We start from the raw sequence: 24,408 nt of genomic DNA, 5'->3' as shown, positions 1-24,408 counted from the left end.
TCAGTGCCTCATCGAATAAATCTGAAGTAATAAATTGACACCCAGTGTCTCATCGACTCAAAGTCGAATAAACCCCTGAACTCTTCCAATCCTATGGCATGCCATTTATATCTGACTCAACCTAATACAGTTAATAGGGTTTAATTTCACAATTCAAAAACAATCAATATCCAATATCAATTTTTTTCATATAATCACATATACATATGAATTCAATTCAGTTCAATATCAAAATGCCAAATACTCACCTCAACCACTTACCATAAGCATTAAATCAAAATACAACAATTAATAATTAGATTCGGATTATAGAAATACAAACAAAAAATTTCGAGCTATTCCTCGTCGACTTTATCTTTTCCCTTTTTAGTCGAGGATTCCGATACGACGTTAGCTACAGAATTAAAACATTTAAAATTCATCAATACAACACAACTTAATTTCATATTGAAAATTTCAATTTTTACTCAATATTTGCCTAAATTCTAATTTAGTCCCTAAACTGAGACAAACTTTATTTCTTCACAATTAATTTTATATTTTCATGCAAATTCTACTTTAAACTAAATTTAACTCCCTATTTTCACTTACATTCCTAAATTTTAATTTTTCACAATTGAGTCCCTATTACTCAAAATTTACAATTTATTTTATAATTCAATCCTTTTCATTTCTAACTTAAAATCTATCAATTTAATCGCTAAAACTAAAATTATTCAACATAGATAACACTTAAAAACTCAATAATTTCTAAAATTTTGGCATAGGTCGGGTAGTATTTAACACTGGGATTTCAAAAACATAAAAATTACAAGAAAAGGTACTAAATTGACTAACTAATTGAACTTGGAAACTTTGAAACCCCTAGCCTTGTCTTTCTCCTTTCTTTCATTCCCTTTTCTTTTCTTTCTTTCTTTCTTCTTTCTGTTTCATTTTATCTTTCTTTCTTTATTTCTTTTTATTACTTATTTTATTCATTTACTATTATGTTTTATTATACATTAATATATTATTATATAATAATATATATATATATATATATATATATATACTTAACATTAAGGTCTATTTTATAATATATATAATAAATTCACAAAAAATCTACCTTATGCTTCCTCATTTTAAGACAGTGGCATAATTACTTCTTTAGTCCCTTTAATTTTTCTTTAATCTATAATTCAACTTTCACCCTATATGCAATTTAGTCCTTATACCTAATTACTCTTAATTCATGCAAATTCACCTAGCCAAAACCTATTTAACCACACAACTAGCTTCGTAAATATTTTTAATTAATATTTACGAATCTGACTTATGAAAATGGAGTCCCAAAAATGCACTTTCTGACACTTGTGACTATCGAGTCCTTACAAGTATGAGAATTGGGATATTTGTGAAACAAATGAAATATGATATGCTATTATGTATAAATTCAAAGAGTTGATATATGGTAGTTGTGATTTTGAAATAATATTAATATGTGTTTACATTTCAAATATACATTTGTAATCTCTTATCTTTACATATTCGGGTTATAAGAATACCACTGAGTTTTCTCGGCGTACGATTTTTGTTTTTCGTGCACACGTTAGGTACTTAAATTTTGATTATCGATTCAGCATCCAACAAAGATCCCAAACTCAAACGTGGTGATGTTTATCCTTTTGTGTCGGCATGTACCTAAGATGTCTAAATAATAGTTAAATTGTGGTTTGAATGTAAATGAGGTTATAAACCTAATATTGGTTTGGTATATACATATAAACATGTGTTTGTTTTTGAAGTTTTATTATGACATGTTAAATTGATGTTTTAAGTGTTCATAATCTAGGCAAAATAGATTAAATTAGGTATGTTTATAATTTGGACTTGAATAATGCTTTGATGATATGTTTTGATGATATAAATGTAATACCAATTAGGGTATATTGGTTAGGCACCTAGGATGATTGTTTTGACATGATTCGAATGTGTTTGCTTGTGTTTTGAACTGGTTAAACGAATGGTTTTTCAATTACTTAGTATGCATTCTGAGTTCACACGGCCAGACACACAGGCGTGTGACTTGACCGTGTGAGACACACGGCTAGCACACGGGCGTGCGAGGACATTTCGAAAAGGCACATGGTCTCGTACATGGGCGTGTGGTTATGTCGTGTGACCCAAGTCAGATAATTACACGGGTACAGACACAGGCTGGGACACGGCCGTGTGTCCCAATTTTGAATGCCCACACGATCTAAGACACGGGCGTGTCTCCTTACCGTGTGAGTCACACGGCCTAGCCACACGACCGTGTGGAGCCTACAACTTTGAAAATTTTAAATGTATTTCAAAAAATTCTCTGAGTTTCCGAATTAGTCCCCACTTATTTCTAACGCGTATTTTGGGCCTCGAAGGCTTGAATAAGGGACAGTATGTATGAGTTTAATTAGTTCTGACATTAATATTATATGATACAAAATGTTGGAAATTTATGTCTGTTTGATCTGTAAACTCCGGCAATGCTCCATGACCTAGTTCCGGCGAGGGATATGTGTTGGGGGTGTTACTTGGTACATGTTAGGCACTATGTTTGGTTGATGCTTGGATTTGGTTTGATTCATGATATGCCTAGATTATGTCTTAGTATGAGATTAGTAAAAGTCATGTTTATACATATGTTTTACTTAAAGGTTTTGGTAGCTTTTGTATCTAGGTTATTAAAATAAAATCAGAATCAAATGTGGAATGGCTATAAAGTTGAATGTTTTCATGATTTGCTTGAATATTTGAAGTACCATTGAAGGTATATTGGCATGAATGAATGTGGTCATTTGGCTAGTTTTGAATTGTTGATTGAGGTGCCAATTGTGACATCTTGGTTAGACACTTAGGATGGTTGCTTAAAATAATGATTTTGATTTGAATTAAATGCTTTTGAATAGGTTAAATTATGGCTTAAAGGATAGCTTGTGGCATAAGTGTTTCATGGGTAAATTTCTTGTTTTGAAAGGCATTTTCCAGGTACACACGACCTGGCACTCGACCGTTTGCCATACATGGGCTCTTGGCACAACTGTTTAGTCAGTAAAATTTTAAGCGATTTTAGTGCACACGAGCATAGAGAGTTATGTGGGTTGCCCACACGGTCGTGTGACCTACCCACAAGGCTATGTGACCTTCTCACACATCATGTGGCCTATCTCACACGAGCACGACTCTTGTACACAGTTTAGAAACATGACCATGTGGTTCTTCACACACAGGCTGAGTTTTGTACACGAATGTGTGTCCCCTATATGCAGATTTTTCCTTCTTTGTTGTTTTTTATTCGATTTAATCAATGTTCAGTACCAAATTGTTTTTAGGCTTCCGTATACTCAATATCTACCTAAAATAGATTGATTAATATATATTGATACACATTTTTGTGTGATTATTTAATATTTATTTGAGAAATATATGAATCTATTGTATGAAAAGTGTTTGGTATTTGTTGTAGCATCCCATTACTCGAGTCCGATAACCAAACCGGGTAAAAGGTGTTACATAGGGCGTACTCACACAACATTTGCTGAGCCATTGAGACTTTTTCCCGATTATTTCCTTGTTACTCTCATGGCTCCTCAAATAATAGATTTCCCTAAGGTAAATTAATTATCGCGGGAGGATCGGTGTTCATCGCTTGATGATTGCACCTAAGTAATTACTCTAGGTCTGGGTAACATTCGATTGGAGTGTTGGAGCTTCGAGTCATACAAGACCTGAAAAGAAAATAAAAATAGAAATAAAAAAGTAAACAAAAATTAAAGATCGTATCTATAGGTCCTAACATTCCTACTTATCTTATTGATTGTAAAAAAAATTATTTTCAAAATTTATTGTCGAAACTTCCTAGCAACGACGCCAACAACTTGACCGCCTATAAATGAGTTATCGTTTATAATAAAAATATAACACTAAAAATATATAAGAATTAAGAACGACGGTGTCTACAAGTGTACAACTGAAATTGTAATATAATTTATACAACGAAATACTTGGAAATATTCCGAGGATCGTACCCAAAGGATGATGGAATAAATAATGAAAACACTTTTATAATATTAAGTCTAAATAGTAGTAATTAATTCCTATATTATGATAAACCATAAAATAGATAAGTGAGATAAAAATAAATAATGAAAAAAAATAAAAACGACTTAAAAATCAATAAACCAACTAGGAAGATTAACTCACTTCAAGGTTTGTAACGAACTTCGGATTAGGTAACCAATTATTACCTCCCTGCCTCTAATTAACTAATCGGTTGGTTGATACTCGTTTATCTCCCGACCTCACTTTCTCAACCAGGATAAATTACAATTTACTCGGTTTGAATTATCTCCAGACCTCGTCTAGCCTATGATAACTTTCTAGGGTTGTCAATCCTAGTGGTTTAAGCACACGTAATTCATACCAACTAATCCCTCTCAAGAAACCCTAAAAAATCTCCATTAATCACATCCTTATCCACTCGTTAATCTCCCCTAAGGGATTTAGCCACTCATGTTATTCATAATCTCTATCTCGATTGAATGAATCATGTAAAGAACATGATTAATTCAGAAGAGAAAAAGAATTGAATAATCGTGGATTGAATATCGAATGAGGAATGGAGTAGTAAATCTCTTGACCGGAATAAATAAATAAATAGAATGCAAAAGAAAGTAAACTGAAATACTTCAATTAAATGAATAGATTCTTGAATCAAAATTGATTTCAATAGGAAAACAAAAGAGTCATGAAAAATTGAAAAGAAAATAATCTAAATCTACTACTAAACTATTAGGGTTTTTTAAGGTATCTAGGTCAACTTTGTTACATCAAATCCCTAATGTTTTATTTATAGAAGTGTTGGAAGCCCAAATTAGGTATTCGGCACGTCTTAGATCTTTGTATAAAGTTTGATTGTGCGGACGAAAATAACCCCAAATTACTTGGGCAGGATGTAACACCCAAAACTCAGCCCAGTCATTATGGTCGAATTGGGAAAGCTACATTGGCCACTGCAATGGCCCAGAAAAACTTTCTCGATTTCAAACGTACTTTTTTTAAACCATTTTTGCAGTTCGTTCAAAACTAGTAAAATTGAATGTTCAACATTATTTTCAATCTCATTTCAAAAACCATTTGTCCACGAAAATGACCGAAATAAACTTTCAGAATTTTGAAAAAAAAAATTTAAAACTATTGGCTTATCAATTCAAAACAAATGAAATAAAGCGTTTATTTTAATTTCATAAAAATCGTGCAAATTTCAAGAATCGAAATAAATAATATCTCAATTGTAAACATTCAATCATTTATTTAAAACTATTTGATTTTCAATCATATTTCTAAATAATTTCTCTTTTATTCAAAATTGGAGAACTTGGTTATTCATCATTATTTCGAAAATAAAACATATTAACTTCATAAATCAAATGTCTTTAGAAAACTCATTTGTAAACATTAATAATTTTGAAAACTAAGTCTAATTTTATTAAAACTCATTTTTCATAAATGCAATGGAAAAATGTGTTATTGACATATTCTATTTTAGAAATTGAGTTTCAAGTGAAATCTTATCAAATACTAATTTATGCAGTTTTTAAAATTTAATGTCATGCAAGCAATTTATGCAAATCAGGATGAAAAATCCCCAAAATAAAGTCTCATGCCACAGTCCATACCCAAACTTATTAGAAATCCAAAATATCAAAATAAAATTGAATTACTTTAATTTAAAAAGAATTCCAAAAAGCTCCTCCAAATGTCGCCGTCGAATCCTAACCTCGAGGTTATATGTAACATCAGAAAACTATAAGGGATGAGCTATAAAGCTTAGTGTGAGATTAACATAAACGCAATCACACACATATAAACATACACGTTATACAATCATAATAATCATATCAATTTCATATAACTCAATATTTTACACTTATACTATGCATGATCATGTCAATGCACATTTCGTAAAACGATGTAGATTTTGTGAAAACAGTCCTACCCATCTCTACTATACACCAAAATCGAGTTCCCTAGAATTCGCCCATCCAATAACACACCAAATTGTGAACATTGTCACAGTAATGCAAATAAACTACCAATAATCAAAATTGTGGACAAGCCACCAAAATTGCAAATAAACTACTAATAATCAAAATTGTGGATAAGCCACCAAAATTACAGATAAACTGCCAATAATCAAAATCGTGGACAAGCCACCAAAATTGTAAATAAACTGCTAAAAACTTCCACCTTTCACAAATCCCACCCCATGCATGTGATATGACCAAAATCACTTAAAATCACATAGACATATTTAACATGCAAATCACATATGTACACATGGTACCAAAATTTCACATTTTATAAATCATGCAAAAACCACATATGACATAAGATCAAATAACATGAAAAATGAGATTTTTATAATTGTCATATCATTAATAATCAACAAATCACACATCATACATATCACAAAAATTAATGGTTTCGAATCACTTACTTGGCATAGTCCATAACGATAGGTTTTATCTCTTTTAATGGATACATAAAGTATCCTCATCAAATATAATTTAAATAATAATTTTAACAATATAAAACATAGTTTTATTTTTGTTTAATGTTAAAACCCACACTTGATCGTAGATCCGATGTGCAATAATTCTCTAAGAACGCCCACACGTGGATCTAACGATTAGATTACCTAATCAATCAACAAATGGTGATCTTACGTTAAGGACGATCGTTATTAAGGTTGATACGATAGTTAGTATCGATTTACATTAACACTTACCATTAGAAATAATAACTCAGATTAGTGATTTCGATTCCCACGTTAATGGTCTCTCGAGTTGGCTTCGATCTGCCCTTCCATAAACATGACATACGAGATGTTAATACTTGAGAAATAATTCACTAAGGCCCTCAAAAGCATTCGGCCACGAGAATAAAATAGGGAGGAGAAAAATATTTCTACACAACCCTTACACTTACACTATCACTATTGGAACGGAAGGATCAATAGATCGTCTTGAACATGAATTGGAAAGGAAATGAGGATCTAAAAAGGAGGACTATTTTTTAAAATAATTTCATGAAAAAGTTTAGAATTAAGAATTAATTAAAAATAAATAATGCAGAATTTTTTATGACTAAAAATAATAACAAAGATTGAAAATTGAAGAAGAAAGGAGGAAGAATCTCAACCGTCGACAATGGTTCGGCGGAGGAGAATAAAAGAATATGGGTTCGGTCACTCACTTAAAAGAGGAGAGAGGAGAAGAGAGAAAAATAAGAATAAAAAAGAGAAGTTGCGCGGTGGTGGAACAAAAAGAAGAAGAGAAGGATGGGTAATGAAGTGGTGGTGTTTAGGTCAAATGGTGGTGGCTAACAGTGGAGGAAAAGAGGCCAAAATCAAAATAATGGTGGTTCAAGGTGGTGCAAAAGAGGAGGAGGAAAGAAAAGAGAGGAGCTAAGGAGGGGAATGGCAATGAAAAGGAAAATAATGAAAAGATGGAACAAAATGGTGTTCTTCATCTTGTCTAGATTCAATGAACATCACACAAGGTAAGGGTAAAGAGAATGGTATGTTGAGGGGACAAAGGAGCAAAAAGGGTGTAATATCACTAAACCAGGTCTAGTAGTTTCGGGTATAATTTTTAGGTTTCAAGTGTGAAACTAGGAATTTTTAAGGTTTCTAGTAATTTTTAACTTAATTTAGGAGGTTAATTTCATCTAAAATTGATTAAAAAATAATCCAAAAAATTAAAAAAATATTTTCAAAAAAAATATTTTTAAAGATTCTAAATAACAATTACTGAAAATAATCAATTTGGGTTGAAAAAGAATTTTAAAATGTTTTTATTGGGGGTAATTTGAGTAAAATTTAAATATTAATTAAATAGGATTTAATTGTAAAACAAGGGAAATTTTAGAGTATTTATATGGAAAATAAACATTAAAGTTCAGAATTTTAGAGGGAAGGGGTTAAATGGTAAAGTAAGGGAAATGTGAGAGTGGCCATTAGGCAAATTTCCCAATTTTTAAATTTCTATTGGGTAGTTTCAGTTTTAAAACTAATGTATCTAGCCCACTCTTCACACATTTTACATTTGATTAGAGAGCTTTCAAATTTGTTTTCTTTGCATGATTTTAAAGATCTATCATTAGAGAATAGATCCAACCAATTTTGTACTCAAAATACTCTCTCAATTCACCCGAAATTATTCTCAAAAGTAGCCAAAAATATTCAGAAATTTCTCAAGTTTCTTGAATCAAGATTTTCACTCAATGATTTTAGAGTGAATCAAAGGTAATATTCAATCCTAAACTTGTTTTTATGATGATTAGAAACATTTTTACATGATTTGGGAGTCAATTAAAGGATTTTTATTAATGACAACTTCTTCTAAGAACACATGGTTCTTTAATGGTGGATCTTGAATTTTGAGAGGAAACCCACAAATCAATGAATGTTCCAACTCAAAATGGGTCTATTAAAATGTTTTTGATCTTATTTATCAAGATTAAACATGATTTGTGAGGTAATTTAAAGAAATCTGAATTTCATCATCTTCATGAACCGATTTTCTGAAATTTTGCAAAATTGATTTAAAGATGAAATTGATGCTTAGTATAAGTGTATTTGGTCTAGAATTGATGATTGAAAGTGTTTAGGAAAGATCGATTTTGTGAGGAATCGAGTTTTGGACTTGATGTTACAAATCTGGTAAGGTATGTTTGTGAGAGGATTTCAATTAGTATAATTAATTAAAATTTGTGTTTATTATAGCATTGGAAAGGTGGTAATGTCTACTTTATCTCTGTTGAAGCTCTGAATTTTGAAGAGGACCAAGTTAATTGGAATTGAAGCTTGGATTTGCTTGGTTGATCACTTGTTTATGGTAGAATAAATTGAGTGGTAAGTGTTTCTAAGGGCAATTTTTTAAATTTGACCCTCATTTATGTTTAATTAGTAGCTTAATTGATGACTTCAGTTGATTAATTATGGTTGAATGACTGAGTTTTGCAAGATTGATATTATATGTACAAGAGTTGAATTTTTAATGAATAATGGTAAGTAAGCATTTAGGTGGTTTTGTGCAATTTAATTAGGTTAATTATATTGATGATTAAAGCATGTTTACTAGAGTTTTTTATCATGATATATTGGTGTTACAATTGGTAATTGAACATTGGAAAATAGTAAATGAAATGCTTGATTTAATTGGATGTTAAATGGCTATGTTACATGTTACACATAAGCATTTTGTCACATTAAATTGAGCAAAATAATGGTTGATTTATATGCTATGTTTGACTGAGTATATTGGCAACATGCATGGTGGATCCATTGGATATAGTTGGCATGTCATAGGATTTGTGAGTACTCACCTTTATTTGTGACATTGTAAGCATAAGGCTCTAGGTGGACTAATTTTTTTGGAGTAGATAAGGAAGTGTTGAGCATGAGTCTCCACTTATTCGGTTATTTGAGGCACTATAAGGAAGCGTGTGCTTCAGCCCGCTCAACTCGATGGACTGTATTTCATATTTGTGGGAGTTTGGAGATTTGTTTATCCGATGTATGATCACCCAATTAAGCCATGAGAAGTGTATGCCAATATATTTATGTGTGATTATTGTTATTTCATTCGATGTTTGTAAGCCATGAATAATTTATTATTGATATTAATAAAGCATATGAAAATTAAATTGACATGTTACTTTATTATGGCTTGTAACACCCCCTAACCCCGAACCGTCGTCGGAACAGGGTTACGAGGCATTACCGAACATATCAGACAACTTACGAATAATTCATACATAAATTAACATTCGTAATATAATTTAATAAAAAAATCTATATAATGGACTCTCAAAGCCCAAAACATATATATATATAATGGAACTTGTTCGAATATTCCATTTTTTTTTAAATTTCGACAGCATTTCTGCTTATTTTTACATGAAACCCCTTGCAAATAAAATCATATCACTTCCAAACATAACCAATTCAACCAATTCATTTCACATTCTCATTTTCTATTCTAAATACCTTCTAATCAAACTCAATCAACTTAATATCAATTTAAATTTATCAATGTACTAATTAAATTGAAATAGATAAACTTTTTTCATTAAAATTCTTAGACTTATAATACTAACATTTTTAACTATTTATATTCAAAACATAATAACATTTATACACATCCTATGTACATGCCACATTAACAAAAGAAAATATACATCACCAAAATTTGCTGAAGTCGGGTTTGGTTTTGGATGCTGGTTCAGTACTTGACTTCTACAACCTGCGCACGGAAACAACCGTACGCTGAGTATTTCATACTCAGTGGTATTACTATAAATTAAACTATTTAATAATAATAAAATTTCAAACATCGACCATAATCTTTATAAATCACTTAAACTAAATTTACATATTTATATATCACTTCACAAATCTTAAATTCATATATATATATATATATATATATATATATATATATATATATATATTACATACTAATTCAATTCATAATTTAACTCATACATTCTTTCTCGTATTTTTCAATAGTGTCAAATCAACCAATCTCATTTTCAAATTTTCATTTCAATTATTTACCCTATTAACAAGGCTCGGACTCTGACAGATACGCAGATTCCACCCAAACACACCAGAATATCCAACCTAAACACACCTCGAATAATATAAATCCTCCATAACACATCAGTATATCATATCTTCCCAAACACACCAATAAGGCATTAAATGCCTCTTCGGATAAACCGAAGCATATAATAACATAATCATCTTCTCAGCCGAACTATAAATCTCCTCATCACATCACAAATCCTATGGCATGCCATTTGTATCCAATCTAGTCCGATAAGTTAATAGGGTATTATTTTACTTTTCCAATTTCGAATTCATTTCCACAACAATTTCAAATACTCAAACAATTCAAAACATCTATTATTTCAATTCACATATAATTCAATATTCACACATATCCTTACTTAATTTAAAATGTTATTACTTACCTTACTTTAAATGTCCCATGAATACAATTTCAATATAGCATTTATTAAATAGATTAAGTTATAGTAATACAAACCCGGAATACGTGTTTACTCCTCAACGATCTTTTCTTTTCCTTTGGATGCCGATGCCTCGTTTTCCTTGTTAGCTACGAAAATAATAATTATTTTCACTATTAATTACAACATAAAAAAATAATAATTAAATTTTATTCAATTCCTACTTATTCCCAATTTAATTCTAACTAAGCTTACTTACTTTTCTAACTTAATTCATACTTCTTTTCTACTTAATTTCTTGCCATATTTAACTCAACTATTCAATATTCATAACTAAACCCTAATTTAAGGCTTTTTATAACTTAATCCCAACTATGTAAAACTTATAACTTAGTTTACAATTCAACCATTTTATCTATTCTAACTAGAAATTCTATCAAGTAAACCCCTAATTTAACAACTTGTTCAAAATGAAAAATGTTCAAAAACCTATGAACTTCCATAACCTCCACTTAATTTCAACAAAACTTTGTTTTAAAGCTTCTAAAACATCAAAATTAAGAGAAAATGGCTAAATTTAGCTTACCTGAAGTTTTAAAATCTCAAATTTCCCCCTTTCTTTTCTTTCCCTTTTTCTTCCCCTGTTTTCGTCTCTTTCTCTGTTTCTTTCCTGTTTTTCTTTTGTTTCTTTTTCTTTTGTTTTACTTACTTACTTTATTTCTTTTATTTTAACTAATAATATTAATAATATATTATTATAAAAAATATTTTACTTATTATTTAAGCATATTTTTATTTTTATTACAAGTGTACCTATATAATTATTACTATTACACTTGTCTTTAATCTTTACCATACATTTGTCATCTATTTGGTTTATTTAATATATAATAATATAATTAATATAATATAATATATTATATAATAAAATAATATATATAAAACATAAAAATCTAAGATTTTTATCACTTATGCTGCCTCATTTCTTATTAATGGCTTAATTTCCATTTTAATCCTTTTTATTTTCTATTAATCTATAATTCAACTTTTACCTCTAATTCAATTTAGTCCTTTTTCCTAATTTCTCTTAATTAAACTAAATTCACCCAATTAATACCTAATTAAGCACTCAACTAAACTCATAATTACTTTAAATAAATAAATATTTAATTTTAATTTTAATTTTAATTTTTTTATGACTCAATTTACTAAGACGGAAGCCCGATAATGTACTTTTTTGATGCTTGTAAATTTTGGGTCATTACATGGTTGATAATTGGTGATTGATTGCATGTTGATTTACTAATCATTTTTATTAACATTCACTGAGCTTTTTAAAGCTCACACCCTCACAATTTGTGCATATAATTGTTTGGCTTGAGGAGCTGAGGAGCCCAGCAAGAGAGTTCCAAGAGATTTAGAATATGGGGTTTGAGCAAAACACTGATGAACCTTGTGTTTATAAGCGTATAAAGGATAAAAAGGTGGTATTTCTCGTTTTGTATGTCGATGATATTCTACTTATCAGAAACGATGTAGAAGAATTGTCGTCGATTAAACTGTGGTTAGCTCAACAGTTTAGCATAATGGACTTGGGTGAAACTAGTTATATTCTTGGAATTCAAACCCTTAAGGATCAAAAGAATAAAAAGATAGCATTTTCTCAAGCTTCATACATTGATAAGGTACTGGAACGTTTTGCAATGACTGATGCAAAGCTAGGCATTCAGCTGACTGCATCAGGTTTTCATCTTTCTTTAGACAATTATCCTAAGCCAACGGAAGAAAGAAAACATATGAGTAAGGTTCCATATGCTTCGGTAGTTAGAAGCCTTATGTATGCGATGCTTTGCATATGTCCAAATATTTGTTTCACTGTAGGAATGGTTAGTCGATATCAGGCAAATCCATATCTCAGGCATTGGCAAGCTGTAAAGCATATATTAAGGTATCTTAAAAGAACCATGAATTATATGCTTGTTTATTCTAGGGAGGATCTTACTCCTATTGGATACACAAACTCATGCTTCCAAACCTGTAAGGATTCGAGGAAATCGACGTTGGGAAATGTATTCGTTCTAGGCCGTGGAGCCATAGCATGGAGAAGTGTAAAATAAACTTGCACTATTGACTCTACTATGGAGGCCAAGTATGTGGCTACTTCTAAGGCAATGAAAGAAACAATATGGCTTCGAAAGTTCTTAACCAAACTTGAAGTTATTCCTAGTATGGAAAAAGCTATATCACTATATTGTGATAACAATGTTACAATAACTAATACCAAGGAAATGAGAAGTCACAAGAGGACAAAACACATTGATCGGAAGTATCACTTGATACGAGAGGCAGTAGCCGAAGGAATTGTAGATGTGATGAAAGTAGCTTCTAAAAATAACCTTGTGGATTTGTTTACTGATACTATTGTAACTAGGAGTTTTAACAAACACATCGAGGATATGGGAATGCGAAACATGACACATTTACTTCACTAGGACAAGTGGGAGATTATTGGGAAATGTACTCATATTATAGTAAACAGGTAATTATTTTCTATTTATTTGAACGATGAATAAATAAATAAAATTAATTTCACATTTCACTATTATGCCTTTTATATTTTGCATGCATAGCGAAATTATGACAAGCAAATATTAGCTCACTAATTGTCTAAAGTTCAAACTGAAGATAAGTGGCATTATAAAGAATGTTTACATTGCGAAAAAGATAATTTACTTCAGTAGATAACCTAAATGATTCCATAATCCCGTAAAAGAATCAAAGTGAGCATTTGATTAAAATACTGAAAAGGATTATTATGTCCTCTACAATTCTAATTGGAGAGATGAGTAGTCTTAGCTATCAGAGCAGTTGACTCCACGATTGGAGACATAGATGTATTCATTGGTAGAATGATACATTGGACTGGACCCAGGATGAATTAATTCTAAATCTGTTTGTAAATTAATTCACTTGTGACGTTTATGGTGTGATTTACCTAAATCCTGAATTAGTCACTGACCATGCGTATGCAACTTATGTGCTTTGATATAAGTGGAGGCTTATGCTCTAAAGATGATCGAGCCCATAGCCGATATGTTGGGTACATGACTTGTGTATGGCATGGCTTTAGTAGCAACAATGAAATTCATAGCTCAATTAAAGAGTTAATGATATCCTCTCATTGGTATTGTGTGGATTGATAAATATGGAACATGGTCACGGGTTGCTTGTTCTCGAATGAGCAATTTATCATAGCCATTTGTTGATAATGATCATATTAATCATTAAGAAGACACAATGATGACAATGAGATAAAATAGAATTGTATTGAGTGAACAGATTTAACTCAAATGAACCAAGGATATCATATGAGGGTAACACACACATGACAAGGTCATTGGACAAAGCAATTAGATGAATTGTTTTCTAAAGAGTATATAATAAGGAGTTTTCAATCATGGTACTTCTTGTGGACTGACTCCATGATTAAGTAATTGTGAATTATTGGAACAATGCTTTTGGACATAATTGCAATCACTAGAGCCTAATTGTATATGTCCGATTGGTCCCTCCGTTAGCTTAAAAAAAGCTCGATCGGACCGCATTTGAATCAGAAGAAAATTCTATAACTTTGGGAATAATTTAATTGAGTCAATTTATTCGAAGTACAATTAAATTAAGTGGTCGTAATAATTGTTCAACTAGAGAATTTGATTAAAGAATTTTTTTAAAAAAATTAATTTAGAAAATTTAAGTGATTTTTGGAAAAATTAATTTTGATCAAGTAAAATTAAATTAATCAAATCAATTAAAATTAATATGGCATTTTTGGAAATTAATTTTCAAGTCAAAAAATTGGCCCAATGGGTAATTGAACTTGAAAATTGGATCTGAGATCGTAATTTGGGCCTAGGAGCCCAAAATCGAGACCAAGACCCAAAAACTGGTCAAAACGAAGCTCGGTATGTGAAACCGTGCTGACGGTCCAACCGGTGGCTAGACCAAACCAGTTGGGTCACCATTGACCTGGATCAAACTGGCTCGAGGTGCCGTAAGGGTGTCGCACCTGTATCACCGGACACGACGGTGCCGGTGGCTGCGATGGCGACATCTCGGTGGCCGGCAGTGGTTGGTCATCGATGGTTGAGCAGTGGAAAAGTTACACTATTGGGACTCTACTAGAGAATTTGATTTCAAATTAATTATTCCAAAACTAACATTATTTTAATAGTTTAATATTAAATTTAATTTAATACTTATCTTAATAGTATTTTATTAATTTTACGTTAAAGTGATTATCTTAATATTAAATTTAATTTAAGATAAACATTCTATTATTTTAATAAGATTTAACATTAAATTTAATCTAATATTTATCTTAATAAATATTATATTAATTTAAAATTAAAATGATTAAGTTTAATCATAGTTGAACTCTCTAAACTCTCCTAATATAACGAGAGCCTTAGGTCATTATTCACACACTTGAATTCAATAGAAAGTTGTAGAGAGAAAATTCTTTGAAGAGATTATTCCAGAAAATTGTTAGATATATTTTTCTAATTTACAACTTGACCCAAAATTTTAAAGAAATTACAAAATTACCCCACTGGTAATTTTTGTGAAAATTTTTTGATTCAAAACGAGCCCATAGTAGGCAGACGTGAGCTTGAGGATAGCAGAGAAGACTACTCGGTCGAAGTGTTCATCCTAGACGAATAGAAAATGTACAATTTTGATTAAGTGATTATTACTTTAGATATCACAACCAAGATCTTGTTTTGGAAAAATATTTAAAACTCTGGTTTTTCACTAAATTTATTTTCCGCTGTGTTTTCCAAACTCGTTTTTCCAACTTGTTCAAGTGTATTAAATTGCATATTACACTAGAATTTATGCCTCTAGTGGAAGATTTAGACAGACAAGACTGAGAAGAGACTCTATCGTGTAGGACTTTAATACACTTGTGCCGAATAGTGAGACCAAGAGGAAATCTATATGCCTAGGTGAGACCGAGAGGAGAATCTAGGTGGTATCTTTTAGTCTAGGATGAGACTGGGAAGAGATTCTTAGCTAAAAGTGACAAACAATATAATCATCATAGATTTATTAGCTTAGTTAGTAATCAATGACTCATTCAACCATCATTTCAATCCATTTGTATAGTTTCTAGTGAAAAGGAAGAAAGTTAGTTTGATATTCTTATTTGTTAATTTAAATTTAGTTTACAAATAATTTGTATTTGAATTTACACTAATGATTTATGACTCGATTATATTAACAATTGTTTAACTTGTAATTAACTTGATAAGACATTTATCAATGGTTTAAATTGTTTGTTTTCTGTGCACACGCACATGTGATCACTGACCTACAATATACAAGCTTTGTTCCATTCCTCACTGCTACTTAATCCTAAACCACCCTCAGACCTTGGTAGACAAATTAATTGCGAATAGACACAAATACCAGTACCACTACAATCCTTGCCTTTCCAAAAGAACTTTGAACATAGATGGGATCCTTTCGAGAATAGTTTTTGGGCAACAAAAACTACCAACACCAAAAACCCTGCATGTTGCAACCTGCTAGCAAAGCTTAGGTGGCCAGCAGACCAATGCTTGATTTGATAGCATCTTCTCAATCAAGGGCCTGTAATCAAAGATAATAAATCTTCTAGTTATAAGTTTTTTATACAAAATATTAACAAGTTAAATATTGAAGAAAACCATTTATATTGTGAGGATTGATACTATTAAATAGCCATACATTTTGTCTCAAAAATTTATTCAACTAGGAGCAAAATTGAATTCCAACTTAATAGTGTGAAAAGTTATTCTAATGGTGTCCATAGAAATTAATTAAAATGTATTTTAAAGCATTTATTTAATGTTTATTTTTTAAAATAATACTTTAATTTTTTTTAATAAATATCATCCTAATTAACTTATACTATTTAATATTTCCGAATTTAGGAAGTAAAACACACACACACACACACAAAAGAAAAATTGGAAGGCCACTTTATTAGACTAGCCCACATGGCCTCAGGTGGCAATGGCCTTGTAAATTCATCAAGGAATCAAAAGCTTGGCTTTAACTTGGACGAGGAGTCCCCATTAGAGCATTAATTTCATCCAATTTATTTCCAGATTTGTTCCGAGAAAAGACCGCCAAGATCTCTGTCACAATCACAGGCTGACAGTTCTTACAAATAAACTCCGATCGAGCCACTTCTGTAAGTCTCGTTCAAGTTCCTTACATGTTCCAATGTCTCCGCCACCGTAGATCCATCTATGATCAAACGTCCCCTATTTTTGCTATTTATGATTTATGGGATTTGTTATTAGATACACTAACGACTCACTGCTTGAGATAATCCATGGTATGGGTCATATAATTTACAGGAAATTCAGATATTTTGTGAGGTATCAGGATGAAAGCACTCATTCTTGTTGGTGGATTTGGAACACGATTGAGACCGTTGACTCTTAGCGTCCCAAAGCCTTTGGTGGATTTTGCTAACAAACCCATGATACTGCATCAGGTTTTATTATATTTTATTTTAGATTTTTCCTCATCGTCTTTGGTTTACTTCTTGTTTGTTGTTGGTGATTTTATATTCCTGGAAATATTGGTAGATTTTCAAAAACAGGTAATCCTGTTTAAAATGGGTTTAAGATTTATTTAGACCTGGCTTTTGTTACAAAGATAAATTTGGTGATTCTATGATTAAAAAAAAAGTGTGAAGCTTTACGTGGTATTGTTAAACGAATGATTGTACATAGTTCGTTTGTTTCCTTTTTATTTTTAATACTACCAGATTGAAGCTCTCAAAGCTATTGGAGTTACTGAAGTTGTTCTGGCCATCAATTACCAACCAGAGGTAACATAGAAAAGTGCCCTTTTATGGCTGCAAATTTTCATATTGATGACTGTTTGTTATTGATTTTTTTTCCTTGAAGTTAGTTTTTTATATTGCTCCATTGATTTTGCAGGTTATGTTAAATTTCCTAAAAGAATTTGAGAAAAAGCTTGGCATTAAAATCACCTGCTCACAGGAGACTGAACCACTTGGCACAGCTGGTCCTATTGCTCTGGCTAGAGACAAGTTGATCGATGGCTCTGGTGAGCCATTCTTTGTCCTCAATAGTGATGTTATAAGTGAATATCCACTAAAAGAAATGGTAAATTTTCACAAGGGTCATGGAGGAGAAGCTTCCATTATGGTGACAAAGGTAAAGTAGTAAACTGGGTTTAGCATTCTTGAGAAAAAGCTTGCCATTAAAATCACCTCCTCACAAGGATCTTTCTTTTGTTTCAAGGTGGATGAGCCATCGAAATATGGTGTTGTAGTTATGGAAGAAACTACAGGCAAAGTTAAAAAGTTTGTCGAGAAACCACAGATATTTGTTGGTAACAAAATCAATGCTGGGATTTACTTGTTGAACCCATCTGTTCTTAACCGAATTGAACTGAGACCCACCTCAATTGAGAAAGAAGTGTTCCCAAAGATTGCAACAGAGAATAAGCTTTATGCAATGGTGCTGCCTGGGTTCTGGATGGACATTGGACAACCAAAGGATTACATTACTGGCCTGAGAATGTACTTAGAGTCGTTGCGTAAAAAGTCCTCTGCCAAGTTGTCAACTGGATCTCATTTTGTTGGGAATGTTTTGGTAGATGAGAGTGCTGTAATTGGCGATGGCTGCCTCATTGGACCTGATGTAGCCATTGGTCCAGGATGTATAATTGAGTCCGGGGTAAGGTTGTCACGCTGTACTATAATGCGTGGAGTTCGTATCAAGAAGCATACTTGCGTCTCCAATAGCATTATTGGCTGGCATTCCACTGTTGGAAAGTGGGCACGGTTGGAAAACATGACGATCTTAGGAGAAGATGTTCATCTTGGAGATGAAGTTTATAGCAATGGAGGTGTTGTCCTGCCTCACAAGGAGATAAAGTCTAGTATTTTGAAGCCAGAAATTGTCATGTGATCACAAGGTTGAGCTTGGAATCAACATTTTGAGAGTTCGATATTGCAATTTGGTTGTCTGCATTACCCGTTTTGTTTCCCTTCTTTTCTTGTTATTCTTAGGCAAATTCCAGTTAGAATAAGTTCGAGGGCTGAGTGTCAGTCGGCTTGTAGTTGAAGGATAGCTGCTGGCCTTTGGTTAACGGTGAACATCATGTTTGGTGGATGACCGGATGCAGAGACAACCTTATGCACTTGTGAGGGAGCAATCTCATTTCTCATTTTGGAATGTCATTAACCAAAAACAAAGAGAAAAAATAGAGGAAGAAATACAGACAACAAATTTATGACGTTGTATACACTTAGTTTAAACGTTGAATAAGTATCGAGTTGATTGCATTTAGAATCTTTTCCATTGTTGTGTAGAAGCCTCTCTTATCCTGCCAGAATGATGCTGTTGGGATAGTTTTTGTTCAGACTGAATCTTGAAGTGTTAACATAACTTTAGGTATATCTTAATCAATGTTATCTTCAGGATAATCAAAGGCCCTGGAAATTTGTAAATATAGCAGGGGTAGGCTTGATGGATGTTGGTTACACATGGTAGAATTCAACATTAGACTAAAATGTTCTCTGTTGGAAGATGTAAGAAAAGGAAGTTCGCATTTCGTTCAAATCAAGACTTTGGTTAAGATCCCAAAAAGCAACAAAAGATCCACAAGTATTTGACAGTATTGTTAGTTAATTGTTGAAAATTAGGGTCAGAACAAGTAACTTTTGAATGAAATTGAGTACTAAAACAAAAAATGCTTAAATGTGCACAGGCAAACGGCAGAACTACTCGCATTCTCCAAAATTGTCAAAATCAAAGTAAAAAAAAAAAAGGATTTACATGTCAAATAGGAGATGCTGTTATGTGCTTGTATGGGAATCCCTTAGACCTCTAGAAAGAGGCTAAGATCCAGAACATGACATGAGATGACATTGCAATTAGAAGCCACGTGATAAATGCCAAAATTATCGATATTTCGAACTGCCGGCATGGGATATGACTTTGAGCCTTGCAGAAGTCCAAGTCTCTTGCATATAGAACTATAATACCAGCTGATGAACATGCAGCTGCCAGTGATAACATAGCTGTCACCTGTACGTTCAACAAGGATTAGCCAAGTGATATACAATTCCAGCTGAAGAGCTATTTGCAGAGTTGTCAATACTGAAAATAACAATTGCTTGCCGCTCTTAAAATAGATCAAGCAAAATGCATAGGGAGTTCATATACAGATCAGACAGTGACCCCTGCATCAGTGTAAGATTGTATTCTATGGCCATTACAAAATATGAAAAGGTGGTCACAGAAACTATCAATGTAATATATGGAAAGGTTGTTTTTTGATAGAATAAGAACAGCCATTAACCACTTGTGGAATCACAGACAGCCTTAACGTGAACAAATATGGGGAAATTATGTGATAGCTGGTGAGGACTACGACAAATACTGCAACTAGCAGGAAATATATGGTCGAAAACCCGATTTAAATCATTGTCAATGCATCCATTTAGTGGCTAAAGGAGATAAGAGAGGATTATCAGAGAACAGTTTCATACCCAATCACCTACAACAAAGAGGCTCACTAAAACTGGATTCTGAAGATCTCTTTTTCCCCTCAAAGCATAAACATCAAGACATGCAAGTCCAAAGCTCCATAGTAGTTGAAGCCCCATAGATGCAATCAAATAGCTGAAACAGAAAGCATTATAAACATCAAATGTGCAGAAAATACAATTGAAGTGCATTTCTATTCCATCAAAGTTGCATCTTGGCTTTGATGGGTGCTTTTGCTTTTTCTTTTCTCAATTAGAATTAAAAAGAAAATAAAAATATGAACTGAAAGCAAGGGACAAATAGCTAAAAGTAAAAGCACCAACTAAATGGAACCTTAGAAGATCAAACATGCATAAAGATGCTTTAACAGAGAGTTACACAGCTTCAGTCAACTTCGAACTTAAGTTTATTCAAACATATATTATACTGGAGCCTCTTGAATATAATTCAGACAAATGAATGGCTCTGTTAGACTGTCACTATTAGCAGGCACACAAATCTTGAAACGAAGACTCGGGGAACCACCATTACTGCACTATGCATAGTAGCAGAAAAGCTTCAGAGAGTTCCGTTCATTTTCCTGCCCTTATGCCTAATAGAAGCACTCAGTTCCGCCATTATAAGAGCAATAATACACTTTAAACAACCAAGCTCCAAATATAGCAAATCAGACATGTCTATGATTTATTTAGCTCCACTGTTGCAATAACATTGGATGATAGATGATTGCTTCTGCTTAACAAAGTAAATTACCAGATGCTAAATTTACACAACTTCATATTCAGCTTAAAACCCAATTCTGGAAGAATTGGTACGCTAGAAGTTTATGCACGCATCCTATACATTTCTCTGAAGAGTAAAAAACCATACCTTTGACATTACTAACTGAAGGTAGAAAAATCCCATACCTTTGACATTAAACCCTCTTAGCTTCTCAACCAACATATGGAAAATCATTAAAAAAAACTAGGAAAAAATTAAGCTAAACTTAAAACTGAAATCCACTTCTCATGCAAAATACCAAAGTAGAAATCTAGAACTTAAATTTCATCCAATAAATTCAAACAAGAACTCGAACATCAAAATCAGCTACTAAATAGAGGTGTAAAAACAAATTTTGAAGTAAAACACACATCACTTTATAAGATGCAAAGAGGTAGAAGTCCACATGTCTAAAAGTCAGGTCAACTTCTATTTTTCCTATTCTTTCTACCCATTTAGGAAATAACCTTTCATGAACAGTTTTGCCTACCTAATCTTGCTGCCCAGATGTTTGCTTTAAGATGATTCCGATTCAAACAAACCATTTTAACTAAAATTTTGTCAACGATTAAACCCAAGAATACTGGAACAATGGCACCCCCCCCCCCCAACACACACAAAAAAAAAAAACCCATTAATTCTAACAAGGTAAAATTTGAGAGCAAAGCCGAAAGAAGAAAAATGAAAAAACGAAGTACCAGAAAGCAGTGTAGGTAGAGAAACCAGAGGCAGAGACCATGAGTGCAATGGAAGCAGCAGCAAAAGCGCACTGGGTTACCCTAAGTGTTAATCCACTCACCGTTCCTGGACTCCCAATCAACTCCTTCATCCTCTTACTTCAAGCAAAAAGGTCCCCAACCGTATCGCCTAAACTCTAAGGGTCCTCCTTGCAGAAAAGGGAAAGAAACCCAAGAATCTTAAAGTCCTTCCATTAATGGAACTCAAATCCAGAGTCCAAATCAATTTCTTTTTTGGTTGAACAATTTAAAAAGGTAATATGGAAAAGGGAATTTTGGAGTTTGGACCAAACTGATGAAATTAAACAAAAAACGTATGACTTAAGAAATACCCTGAAATTATGATTAGCTTAGCAGATCATAATTTATAAATTTGGTGACATTGATGGTCTTGATTCGGTGAATAGAAAGAGAAAGAGAATGTTTTTGGTTTGGAATAATGACTTCTTTTTAATCCTTAAATTTTATAAAAATTTATTTAAATTATTTATTTATTTTCGTCTTTATTAATTTTTAAATTTATATTTCTTTTGTTCAATCAGCTCAAAATGATAGAAGGTTATAATTTTGCCCATTCACTTCAAAATGAATGAAGGTTAGTTTCATTGATATAGAATAAATATGGACTACCATAAAATGACACATCAACATTAAATTAATTAAATTATTTTAAAAAAATTTAAAATTAAAAACATTAAAATTAGTAAAAACATAGAAATTATAAAATATATTTTTAATACTTTTTTAAAATAAAAAATTAATTAAATATTAGACTTGTGTCATTCACGTGACAATCCGCATTCAATAAAATTAAAAAATCAAATTTTCATTATTTTAAGTTAATTTAATAAAAAATAAAATTAAATTAAAAATCTAAAATGAATTTTGAAAAATTATACTGCAAAATAAGTATTTATTATGACTATGGGTTTAGTGGGTTCAAGTTTAGGGCAAGTGAGTGACAGACTACTAACTAAATGAATGAACTTTTCTTTCCTTTTTGTCCTCCTTTTTAGACAAAAAGGAAGGACTAAAGAAAGAAATGTTGAACAAGTTGTTATTAGGGGTTTTTTACAAAAATAATATAAAAAAATAAAAAATTACCAAAATGTTATACATTTTTTATTTACTAAAATATATATAATTTTTTATTTACCAAAATATATCAAAAAACCAAAAAAAAAAAAAAAAAAAGAAAAAAAAAACTGGTGATTTGGATTCACAGGTCAAGGAACACTGTTGGCACCAAAGAAGGAACCATTGGCGGCACCAAACAAGGGTTCCTGTTGGCACCAAACAAGGGTTCCTATTGGCGGCACCACTCGTGTTATAAACACGAACTCATCCAAATGAAACAAAAAAATTAGAAGAAAAGAAAAGAAAGAAGAGGTCTTGGAAAAAAAAAAAAAAGAGAGAAAGAGAAGAGAAAATCAGGTATTTTTTAAAAATAATTGATTATGTTATTGTTATTGTTATTGTTTTGTATAATTTGTATTTTTTTGTTTTAGTTTAGTTATTAAGATTAAAATAAATAAAACTCAAATTAATAGTTTTAGTTAGGATTTTATTATCAAAATATTACAAAAAATAAAAATTTTATAGTATTATTATTATTATTATTATTATTATTATTATTATTATTATTATTATTAAGATGTTAGTTAGTATTATTGTTAGTAAAAAATTAGTATTATTTTTGTAGTTAGTTATTAATAATTTTAGTTAGTATTATTTTGTATATAAAATTATTAATATTATTATTGTGTTAGTTATTAGGATTAGTGGTTAAATGGCTTTCATGTACAAAATTGAATATTGAAACATTAGTTTTTTTATTTAAGTTATTTATTTTATTATCCGTGCAAGATGTTTTACGAGATTTTGTTTATTTTTGATGATTAAATATTGAAGATGGATGCTAAGTTTTTTGTATGCGTTTATTTCGACGGAGTCATCTTAACAACAAGTGTTGGATGTGTATTTGAATGTCAGCAACAAATAGCAATGAGATTTAATAGAAATGTCTCGTTTGATGAAATGAAGGCAAGGATTAATGCAAAAATTTTAAGACGTTGTGGGAGAAGGATAGTAAAAATTTTCTACAAGTTTCCAATTTCGACAAATCCAGTCAAATTCGTCGAAATGGAACTTGCAGACGACGAAGACGTTGAGACAATGGTCGATCTCTACTGTGGGAATGGGAGTGACAAGAATGCACCGATTCACTTATTTGCTGAGTTAGTCGGTATGGAGCAAAATGCATCTGATGA

The 24,408-nt window shown here is 31.6% G+C and overlaps 2 protein-coding genes across 2 annotated transcripts; one reads left to right on the top strand and one right to left on the bottom strand.

The window, feature by feature from the left end:
• Positions 1 to 17,093: 17,093 nt before the first annotated feature.
• Positions 17,094 to 19,441, top strand: LOC105780109 (mannose-1-phosphate guanylyltransferase 1). The gene is made up of 5 exons (XM_012604234.2): positions 17,094 to 17,296; positions 17,466 to 17,605; positions 17,882 to 17,944; positions 18,057 to 18,296; positions 18,384 to 19,441. Exons 2-5 carry the CDS (start codon positions 17,495 to 17,497, stop codon positions 19,053 to 19,055), a joined length of 1,086 nt encoding a protein of 361 aa, XP_012459688.1. The 5' UTR covers positions 17,094 to 17,296; positions 17,466 to 17,494; the 3' UTR covers positions 19,056 to 19,441.
• Positions 19,442 to 19,767: 326 nt separating this feature from the next.
• LOC105780110 (CASP-like protein 5B2) lies at positions 19,768 to 22,552 on the bottom strand. The gene is made up of 3 exons (XM_012604235.2): positions 22,100 to 22,552; positions 20,642 to 20,774; positions 19,768 to 20,177 (listed from the first exon to the last, which is right to left on the bottom strand). The coding sequence occupies exons 1-3, from the start codon at positions 22,228 to 22,230 to the stop codon at positions 19,977 to 19,979; spliced, it is 465 nt and encodes a 154-aa protein (XP_012459689.1). The 5' UTR covers positions 22,231 to 22,552; the 3' UTR covers positions 19,768 to 19,976.
• Positions 22,553 to 24,408: the final 1,856 nt, after the last annotated feature.

This window comes from Gossypium raimondii, chromosome 4 (genome assembly GCF_025698545.1).
Source record: "Gossypium raimondii isolate GPD5lz chromosome 4, ASM2569854v1, whole genome shotgun sequence".
NCBI classification, from domain to species: Eukaryota; Viridiplantae; Streptophyta; class Magnoliopsida; order Malvales; family Malvaceae; genus Gossypium; species Gossypium raimondii.
This window is presented reverse-complemented; position numbering and strand designations above follow the sequence as displayed.